General features: G+C 43.6%; 1 protein-coding gene across 3 annotated transcripts in view; it reads left to right on the top strand.

Moving 5' to 3' along the window:
- The first annotated feature begins 545 nt into the window (after positions 1 to 545).
- RBX1 (ring-box 1) overlaps positions 546 to 11,102 on the top strand; it is a 121,712-nt gene continuing 111,155 nt past the window's right edge. Inside the window, exon 1 of one of the 3 annotated variants that reach the window (XM_033935077.1) lies at positions 546 to 706. In XM_033935077.1, the coding sequence (XP_033790968.1) occupies positions 629 to 706 (78 nt within the window). In that variant the 5' untranslated portion in view covers positions 546 to 628. The remainder of the gene's footprint in view (positions 707 to 11,102) is intronic. The other 2 variants (XM_033935079.1, XM_033935078.1) reach the window with 2 other exon arrangements.

Below are 11,102 nucleotides of genomic sequence, written 5' to 3'. Positions count from 1 at the left end.
CAATATCTGTCTTCTCATTCTCTCTGCAATTTCCCCATCTGAGTACAGTGTATCTCTGCACCTTCATCCCCAATTTGTCTGCTTTCACTTGATTGTAAGCTTTTTTTTTTTTTAAGCAGGGACTGTCTCTGCTGTGTTTTGATATACAGCGCAGTGTATGTCTAATAGCGCTATAGAAATTAGTAGTAGTAGTGATGGTATAACTGCCCTCCCCCGGACATAAACATATCGCGGGTACAGATGCTGATCTCTCCCTCTCTCCTATTGATTGTTTCCTTACTCTTTGCCTTCCCTTCATAGTAAGCAGGCAAATTAAACCTATTGGTTCATTGCAGAGTGCATCAAATAATCTGTTCACAAACGATCATTTGTGTTGGGGGTCGAGAGATAGGAATAGAGACAGAGCAATGACAGTCACTATTCCCCACACAGTACCCGTATAGCGCCTGCGTAAATCATTGCTCTCTCCAGCCGCGATCCCCTTCCGGCTCCACCTACACTGCGCCTTTAAGAAGACCGTTATATGTCCAACTCCTCCCTTTTTTTTCTGTTGCCTTTGCTGGCAAGTCCCCTCCTCCTCTCGCATATACGTGATGGCGTAATAGAGAGACCCGGAACAATTTCGAAAATGGCGGCCGCGATGGATGTAGATACTCCAAGTGGTAACAACAGCGGTGCTAGTAAGAAGCGTTTCGAAGTGAAAAAGGTATGTGAGGATGCAGTTCAGTGAATAATGTGTATGAGGATGGCGGCCAGATTAGTGTTTCTCTGGGAAAAATGTTTCTCTTAGTCGCATAACAGGGCCTGCGCTCTAAAGTGCGGGAGCGCTTAGGCGTGAGGCTGCACGCTATGGTAAGGGCGGGCGCCGTTTCTTTGACGAATGTCGTGGGGAGCCAATGAAAGCACAACTTTGTGGATGACTTGTCTTGCCAAAACCATTCAACGCGAGCATCATTGTTGCCACGGTAACAAGGGTTGTGAACGAGTTGGGGAAATAGGGCCTCCTTCCTTTCCCTGAATAAGGGAGGCCTTGAAGCCTAGCAGAATTGTCTGTATAGTAATGTGCTTGTTTTACAAATGTAGAATCCTGCACACTTATTGGGAGACAGGAATGACAACTTCTTAGACTGTGTGTATTATGTTGGGAGCTAAGAGGATTTATATGACGTTATTCCGGGAGGAAAACGCCATACAACTTCCTCCATATATATATGTTGTTCCTTTGCAAAGTAAGTATCATTTGTTGTCTCGGTATACTGCGAACCATCTATATGCAAAGTACGTGTGAAGGTTTTTGTTTCTTGATCTGTTAAGGGGAAGAAAAACTCCATTGGAATATCTTACCTGCTAGCATTCAAACTTGGAAAAAAGTAAAACTTGGGTTCAGTAGGTTATTTAATTGTTCTTATTTTTTTTAGTTCACTACTCTGCTTTTTCAGCAAAGTCAGTTTAGGCCATTGTATTGCAAACTCTGTGCTTTGGTAAGATTCCGGGTGTGCTGTGAGGCACTGGCTGACTGCTTACATGAGGTGTCTCTCACAGGGAGAGGCAAGTCCTGTAGATAATCAGCCGGCAGCACCTCCCACCGGCGTTGTAATTGCAGGCTAAGGGCCTCTGCATGTACCCGAACGTTGATGTAATGATGTCATACATGCGTGTGATGTCATCGTGTTGATGTGTGCACACTTCCAGATGCCCTCCACCCACAGCCCCGAGTTTAGTGTGCTGTGGCATTAAAAAGTTTGAGAGACACTGGTTTAGACAATAATGTAGGCTTTAGAGTCTGTTAGGGTTTTTATCTAAAAAGTGTTTGTCTAGATTAGTATTTTAGGTTACATTTCAGAGCATAAAATCAGATTAGAGCACAGATAGCAGTTGAGGAAAGGCTTGTTTTGTTTCCACCCACCCCTGGCCTGATCTCTGATTTCTATTTATTTAAAAATTTATACACTACATAACTATATGGTTTCCATATCACATACAGTGTTCTCCCCAGAAATTTTTTCCAGCCGGGTAGCACAAAAAAGTAGCCGGGTGGGGTGGGATGGGGAAATTTGGTGGTGCAGATTTGGTACTATGCAAATTACCCCTCCCTGCTTATGGTGAAGGAGCAGGTGCGGGAATGAGGGTTGGCGCATAGCCTGGAACACTATGAAAATTACCCCTCCCTGCTCACGGTGAAGGAGTAGGGCAGGGTTGTCCAACCTTTTGGCTTCCCTGGGCCGCATTAGATGAAAAAAAAATTTCTGGGGCCACACTAACACTAGCTGATGAGCAAAAAAAAAGGATGAGCAGGTCCCAAATTTGCAATCACTAATATAGAAGATGTACGTATCTTCTACTATAATAAAACCCTAAGCGCACATGCGCACTTCAAACTTTGTGATCCCTGCGTCCGTGATCTGTGCCAGTAGAACGAGCCTGTGGCGGCGGAGTTTGTGACCACGGACGCAAGGAGGCGGAGAACATGCCGGCGACTCCTCCCTCCCGCCCTCACTCACTCTTAAGACGGTAGTAAATCTATTCATTCGCGTCTACCCTCCTCTTCAAAGCAGCCTGCTGAGGATTGCCGGCCGACTGTAGCGAACCTCGCAAGCCGCTCTCCACCTTGGTAGCACGTTCCCTCTGACGCGATCCTGCCCCTCCTCTGACGTAAGTGGCTGCTTGAGGATATTGCCATTGGCTGCAAAGCTTGGAGATTTTGGGTTGTCAGACTGGAAGAAGATGTCTTCAGGTGGCAGGGCTTGGGGATCCCCAATAGCTCTAGTATTTGTAAATTGCACTCAGGCAGGGAGAAAATTTGGTGCCTATCCACTCATTTTTGGTTTCAGTCCCTCCCCTAAATCAGCTGTATATGACTACGCCACTAAATACAAAAATACCGGTAATTGTGATGCACATATCCCAAAGCTAACATATTCCAGTTAATAAATTCAAAATAAAACAATTTTTTTCTACCTTGTTGTCTGGATGTTTTGTTTTTCCATCATCTTGGTCCCAGTTTCTCTTTCTGCTTTTTGTCCATATTTAACTAATTCTCTTTCCAGTGCCTGCTGTTCTCCATCTTCTCTCAGTCCCTAGCTCTCCCATTTCCCATCTCATCCTTTCCCAGCTTTCTATTTCTTTCTATCTACACCTCACTCATCTTATCATCTCCATTTTGACCTCATTCACATGGCTCACCACTTTTAGAATCCCCTCCCTCTTTCCAGGCTATAACTCCCTGTCCCTTTCTTTCCACCCCCTTTCTTATCCCATATCTCATCCCTCCTGCCCTCCCATGGGTCCATCTCTCCTCCTCTATCCCCATGGTCCAACATTTTGATCCCTCTCTTTTCTGTTTTTCTTCTTCCCTCCCCTTTTGATGCTGAACAATGAAATGGAGGAAAAAAAAGAAAATGCTGCAACTCTCTGCCTTCCATCCACAGGCCTAAAATTTCTCCCTACCTCCCTTCCATTTCCAGATCCAACTTCTCTCCCTTTCTCTTCCAGTGTTCTCCCCAGAAATTTTTTCCAGCCGGGTGGCACAAAAACGTAGCCGGGTGAGGCGTGACGGGGAAATTTGGTGGTTCAAATTTGGTGCTATGCTAATTACCCCTCTCTGCTTACGGTGCTTATCTTTTGGCTTCCCTGGGTCACATTGGACAAAAAAAATTTTTCTGGGGCCGCACAAACACTAACAATAACTGATGAGAAGAAAGAAAAAAAAAAAGGCTGAGCAGATCTCAAATTTGCAATCATTAATATAGAAGATGTACATATCTAACAATAAACCTTTATTAAAGGGACACTGTGGAGAGGAACCCAAAAAAGCAGTAATGCTTACCCTGACTGAGTGATCCTCCACGTGCACCGCTGACAGTGGGAGCAGCCACAGGCTTCCGCATCCCCACTCTGATGAACAGGGATGCCTGCTCCTGGTTTTCCCATTCACTTCTATTACAGCTACGGTGAGCCTCTTCAGAGGTGAGCTTCATCAGAGTGGGGATGCTGAATCAGCTTTCAGCGGCACACGTGGAGGATCGTTCAGTCAGGATAAATATTATTGCTTTTTTGGGCCTCTCACTTTGAGCTTAGGCTCACTCAAAATGAACATTTCCCCTGCTGTAGCTAGTAGGGATCCCCAAGCTTCACCAACTGATGGCCATCTCCTTCCCTCCAACTTCCCAAGTTCTACAGCTGGCAGCAATATTGCAGAGCTGCTGCCTTCCCTCCTCCCTGCCCCCCCCCACCTTGGCTTTCATACATGCATTAAAGAAGTGGCAGCCTGAGGATATTGCCATTGGCTGCAAAGCTTGGAGATTTTGGGTTGCCAGACTGGAGGAAGATGTCTTCAGGTGGCAGGGCTTGGGAATCCCCAATAGCTCAAGTATTTGTAAATTGCACTCAGGTGGGGAGAAACTTTGGTGCCCATCTACTAATTTTGGGCTCCAGTCCCTTCCCCAAATCAGCTGTATATGACTAAGCCACTGAATACAAAAATAATTGTGATGCACATATCCCAAAGTTAACATATTCTAGTTAATAAATTCAAAATAAAACAATTTTTTCTACCTTGTCTGGATATTTTGTTTTTCCATCATCTTGGTCTCTTTCTGCTTTTTGTCTATCTTCAACTAATTCTCTTTCCATGTCTGCTATTCATTCTCCTCTTGTTCCATTTCCTCCTTATGCTTGTCTCCAACGTATTGATTTTTCCCTTTCAGCTTTAACTTTTTCTTTTCTTTTTTGCCTCTGTCCACTCAAATCTTGCTTTCTTTCTCATCCTTCTCTTTTTAAATGTTCATCTACCTCTCAATTCTCCATCTTCTCTGTCCCTAGCTCTCCCATTGCCCATCTCACTCCTTTCCCAGCCTCCTATTTCCTGCTATCTACTCCCCATTACCACATTTCTACCACTGTACTCACTGTTCTCTCACTCATCTTGTCATCATTTCTCTTTTGACCTTATTCACAGCTAGACAACTTTCCATTAACATTTCAGCTCAGGACAGAGTTTTCTGTCATATTCCCCATTCTTGTGAAGCTGAATGTGTGTATATAATCCTTTATAAAGTTTGAGAGTGGAGACAGGCATAAGATCCACATCTTTAAAAAACCAACAAAAGAATTGATGCTGAAAAGACACCATGTAGATCTCAATCCACCTCAACAGAAAGCAGAACTGTTTGACTGCCAAGCAAATCAAAGAAGTTTTAGGAAGTCAGTTTGCCAAAGCCAGGTATTATTCATACTGTACACCTAAGAATTAACAGTTGCATTGACAATTTAACAATAAAAGTGCTAGAGAAACGAAAAAGAAAAAAAAAAGAACAGGGAAAGCAGAATTCACATGCTTCACACATTTAAGCAAATTATATTTCATCACAAAACCTTGAAACACCAGAGCTAGGCATTTGGCTGTTCAGATTCAAAACTAAAAAAAGCATACAACCTGATCCCACTTCCCGAGAAAAAGCGCACAACTTCTTTTAAACTAATCTAGCAGCATTTTGTCATAACATAATTTCAGGAAAAGGGCCAAAATCCAAAGCAGTAGAAAAGCAGCAGCAGCAGCAGACCTTATCAAGCATTATCATTTTGCGCAAATACTAGTTGAACACTTTCTTGTGGCATAGTTTGGAGGGTCGTAAGCCAAATCTTTAGATGCAACTTGGGGTAAAACATGTAAATAAACAAACTCATCGCTCAGCTCTGGTGTCAGGCAGAGCGGAGGGGCAGTAATCACCAGCACATGCCCTGTCCAGGGAGCCCGGTGCACTGCAGAAAATGCACGGCAACACGTCTCCCTCCATGTCTCACAGCGATTATCGTAACTAACGGGGAGCCGGCAGGAGCGGGTTACCTGCAGCAGCTCAGCGACCCGAGAGACCTTCACCTGAGCCCGCTGCCCTGGCCGGCCGAGAGCTCTCCGCAGCCGCATCCACCGAATTCATCTTCCCATCCCTCCCATCTCACACATCCGTCGGCAGAGTCGCTACAGACTAAGGCAAGTTGTAAGCTTCCCTCCATTGCTGACCTGTCTCCCGCCTTAGCCTATAGCAAACTCATGTTCCGGGGCTCTAACATGTGCGTGCCTGCTTCTCTTCTCTACCCCCTCTACCCCCGAATGTAACTTCTGGTTTCGAAGAGAAGCCAGCATGCACACGTTAGAGCCCCAGAGCATGGGTTCAAGCAGTGTTCTCCCCAGACATTTTTTCCAGCCGGGTGGCATGAAAAAGTAGCCGGGTGGGGCGCGATGGGAAAATTTGGTGGTGGGGAAAATTAACCCCCTCTTTTACTAAGGTGCGCTAACATTTTTAGCATGCGCAAACTCCTGCGCTACACGGGAAAAATAACGCCAGCTCAATGCTGACATTAGCGTCTAGCGCGTGTGGTAATTCTGTGTGCGCTAAGCACACGCTAAAACCATTTTCGCAACTTAGTAAAAGAAGCCCTAAATGTGTACTATTTTTATTAGTTAATTATTATTATTTTCCAATGCTCAATATGACTTCCTTTTTTAAGGTTTGACACTTGTGCCAGAATATTTTTACTTAATTTAAGAAGCATCCAATGCTAGAAGGGAATAATTAGATATTTGCCCTCTTTCAAATGGTATAGAGCAGGGATCTCAAAGTCCCTCCTTGAGGGCCGCAATCCAGTTGGGTTTTCAGGATTTCCCCAATGAATATGCATTGAAAGCAGTGCATGCACATAGATCTCATGCATATTCATTGGGGAAATCCTGAAAACCCGACTGGATTGCAGCCCTCAAGGAGGGACTTTGAGACCCCTGGTATAGAGGTTTAAAAAAGGGAAAGGTGTTAATGAAGTCATTAGGTTCAATTTAGCCATTTATTTCTGCATGAATTTAAACAACTAAAAAAAAAGATAAATACAGCTCATCCAGTCATATAAGAATGGCTCTACAGCAGGAGTGCCCACACTTTTTGGGCTACTTTTAAAATGACCAAGTCAAAATGATCTACCAACAATAAAATTTAAAAAAACACAAAGCACATTGTACGCAGAGAAAATGTTAATTATCATTTATATTCCGCGAGTTTTCAAAGAGGTCAAGGCAGATGACTTTATGCAATGTCACCTCAGGAACAACTGTACAAAAATAAACAAATATACCCCCTCCCTTTTTACTAAACCACAATAGCGTTTTTTAGCGCAGGGAGATGTGTTGAATGCCCTGCACTGCTCTCGATGCTCATAGGCTCCCTGCGCTAAAAACCGCTATTGCGGTTTAGTATAAGTGGGCCATAGTGCAAAATATAGACAGCAGATATAAATTCTCAAAATGGACACATTTTGATCACTAAATTGAAAATAAAATCATTTTTCCTACCTTTTTGTCTGGTGATTTCATGAGTCTCTGGTTGCACTTCCTTCTTCTGACTGTAAATCCAATATTTATTTATTTCTGCCACTTCCCTTTTCTTTCTGTCTCTCTTTCTCTCTCCCCCCTGACTGCCTGTTTCTCTCTCTCCCTGCCCCCTCTTTATTTCTGCCTTTCTTTCTCTCTCTCTCCCCCTGTCTCCCCCAAGCCATCACGCCGATTTATCTACTTCCCCCATTCTTTCCCTATCCCCTAAGCCATCACGCCGATTTCTCCCTGCTGCTTCCCTGAGCTAGGCCAGGCATGTACAAGCGCCGGACTCACAAGACTTTACCTCTAACGTCAATTCTAACGTCGGAGAGGAAGTTCCAGGCCAGCCAGGCAGCGATTGGCTGGCCCAGAACTACCTCACTGACGTCAGAATTGACGTCAGAGGTGAAGTCTTGTGAGTCTGGCGCCTGGCCTGACTCGGGGAGGCAGGAAGAAAAAGATTGCAAAGGCAAAGCAATCAACTCACATTGCCTTTGTGATCTACTGGTTGATCGCGATCGACCATTTGGGCATGCCTGCTGTTATGGTATCCTGTCCTGACCTGAGGAAAGGGGTTTAGTGAAGGGGAGGAATATGTAGAAGCTGATAAAGAAAAGGCCGAATTGCTTAACAAATTTTTCTGTTCTGTGTTCACGGCTGAAGCGCCGGGAGCAGGACCGCAGAAGACAAACGTGAATAGGGATGGAGGAGTAATAGACCCTGATCGATTTTCAGAGGGTTGTGTTTGTGAGGAGCTAGCTAAAATAAAGGTAGATAAAGCGAGGGTGCTGAAGGAATTTAGAGAAGTTCTGATAGCTCCGTTAACTGACCTTTTCAATGAGTCTCTAGAGTCAGGAGTGGTAGCGGAGGACTGAAGAAGGGCAGATGTCCCTCTCCACAAAAGTGGATGTAAGGAAGAAGTAGGGAATTACAGGCCGATAAGTCTGAATTCTGTGGTAAGCAAATTAATGGAAATGCTTTTAAAACAGAGAATGGTCAGGTTTTTGGAATCCTGTGGATTACAGGACTGGAGGCAACATGGATTCACTAGAGGTAGGTCTTGTCAGACAAATCTGATCAATTTCTTTAAATGGATGACCAGAGAATTGGATAGAGGATGTGCATTAGATGTGGTGTATTTAGATTTTAGCAAAGCCTTTGACAGTGTTCCACACAGATGACTAATAAATAAACTGAGTGCCCTTGGGATGGGTCCCAAAGTGACAGGCTGGGTCAGGAACAGAGGGTAGTGATCAATGGAGATTGCTCTGAGGAAAGGGATGTTATCAGTGGTGTGCCTCAAGGTTCTGTTCTTGGACCTGTTCTTTTTAACATTTTTATAAATGATATTGCTGAAGGGTTGTCGGGTAAGATTTGCCTCTTTGCGAATGATACCAAATCTGCAATAGAGTAGACACGCCTGATGGTGTGAATAACATGATGAAAGACCTGGTGAAGCTTGAAGAATGGTATGAAATTTGGCACCTAAAATTTAATGCTAAGAAATGCAAGGTCATTCAGAAAATCGGAGGGAAGGGTACAGTTTAGGGGGGTGAAGAACTTATGTGCATGATGGAAGAACGGGACTTGGGTGTGATTGTATATGATGATCTTAAGGTGGTCAAACAGGTTGAAAAGGTGACGGCAAAAGCTAGAAGGATGCTAGGTTGCATAGGGAGAGGTATGGCCAGTAGGAAAAAGGAGGTATTGATGCCTCTGTTTAAGACTGGTGAGACCTCATTTAAAATATTGTGTACAATTCTGGAGACCGCACCTTCAAAAAGATATAAAAAGGATGGAGTCGGTCCAGAGAAAGGTTATTAAAATGGTGTGTGGTCTTCATGATAAGGCATATGAGGACAGACTTAAAGATCTCAATATATATAATTTGGAGGAAAGGTGGGAGAGGGGAGATATGATAGAGACGTTTAAATACCTACCTAATATAAATGTGCATGAGTCGAATCTCTTTCATTTGAAAGGAAACTCTGCAATGAGAGGGCATAGGATGAAGTTAAGAGGTGATAGGCTCCGGAGTAATCTGAGGAAATACTATTTTACGAAAAGGGTGGTAGATGCGTGGAACAATCTCCTGGAAGAGGTGGTAGAAACAGAGACTGTCTGAATTCAAGAGGGCCTAGGATAGGCATGTGGGATCTCAGAGAAAGAGATAATGGTTACTGTGGATGGGCAGACTAGATGGGTCATTTGACCTTTATCTGCCGCCATGTTTCTATGAGAGCATCACCTTGGTGAAGTAGGAGACAATCCTGTAGCCAGGACCTGCTCACCAGGGGATGCAATATCCTCTTGCTCCAAGGATGTGTCTCCGGATGTGTCTCCAGGGGCTTCTGCCTAGGAGGGAAAGGTAAGTACAGCCATTGTAGTGGAAGATTCAATAATTAGACATGGGTGGCTGGTGGGCATGAGGATTGCTTGGTCACTTGCCTGCCTTGTGCAAAGTTGGCAGACCTCATGCGTCACCTAGATAAGATTTTAGACAGTGCTGGGAAGGAACCTGTTGTCTTGGTAAATGTTAAGTACCAAGTTAAGTTAAGTACTATTTCAGTTCAATTATAAACACTAACATATAGCACTCAATAAAATTATGAGAAAAAATTGAGATATAAACGATCAATGATAGTCTGCTTTGAAGTTTTTCCTCAAGATTTGTTCTGAGGTCTGACTGCAGACACTTGAGATTGGTTAGTTATCTCTGGAATGAACTTTACTTGATTCCACTCTTAAACAAAGTATATTCTTTTTGTCTTGGTACATGTACCAGTGACAGGAAAATTCAGTAGGGAGGTTCTGGAAGCCACATTTAGGCTCTTAGGTAGGAAGTTAAAATCCAGAACCTCCAGGGTAGCATTTTTTAGAAGTGCTTCCTATTTAACAAGCAGGTCCCAAAAGACACACAGACAGCCTTGTAGTCTCAATGTATGGATGAGGTGATGGTGGAGGGTTTTAGATTTGTTAGGAACTGGGTGACATACTAGGGAAGGGGGATCCTATTCTGCAAAGATGGACTCCATCTTAACTAGGGTGGAACCAGGCTGCTGGCGTTAAAAAGGAGACAGAGCAGCTTTTAAACTAGAAACTGGGGAATGGCTGACAGTCACTCAAGAGCATGATTCGAGTTAAGGTATCTTTAAAAGATATAAAAGGGAAGACAGAACATCCCGATAATGAGTTTGCAATGCAGACTACAGTAGACCAGGTTTTCTTAAAATACAGAGCAGGCTGATTTTAAAGATTTGAAATTATCCATACCAATTGCTGAGCAAATTGTAAATAGATATGATAAACACTGTTTGAAATTTCTGTATGCAAATGCTAGAAGCCTAAGAAACTAGATGAGAAAGTTAGAATATATTGCACTAAATGAAAAGATAGAAATAATAGGCATCACTAAAACCTGATGTAAGGAAGATAACCAATGGGACACTGTCATACTGGGGTACAATTTATATTATAGTGATATAACTTGTACCCCAGTCATATCGGAGGAGGGCCTTGAATTGAATGGACTGAAAATTCTACAGGAGCAGAAACACACAGGAATCCCTATGGGTAGAAATTCCATGTGTGTGCTTCTGTACCCTATTTATGGAATTCTTTGCCCACAGACCTACATACCCCATCTTTTATAAAGCCGCACTAGCGGCTGCCACGCGGCAACAGCCCTGAAGCCCTTTAAATCTCTATGGGCTTCTGGGCCATTACTGAGCGTCTTTTGTAG

This window comes from Geotrypetes seraphini, chromosome 2 (assembly GCF_902459505.1).
Source record: "Geotrypetes seraphini chromosome 2, aGeoSer1.1, whole genome shotgun sequence".
Taxonomy (NCBI): Eukaryota; Metazoa; Chordata; class Amphibia; order Gymnophiona; family Dermophiidae; genus Geotrypetes; species Geotrypetes seraphini.
The sequence above is the reverse complement of the archived record's forward strand: the minus strand, read 5'-3'. Positions and strand labels throughout refer to the sequence as shown.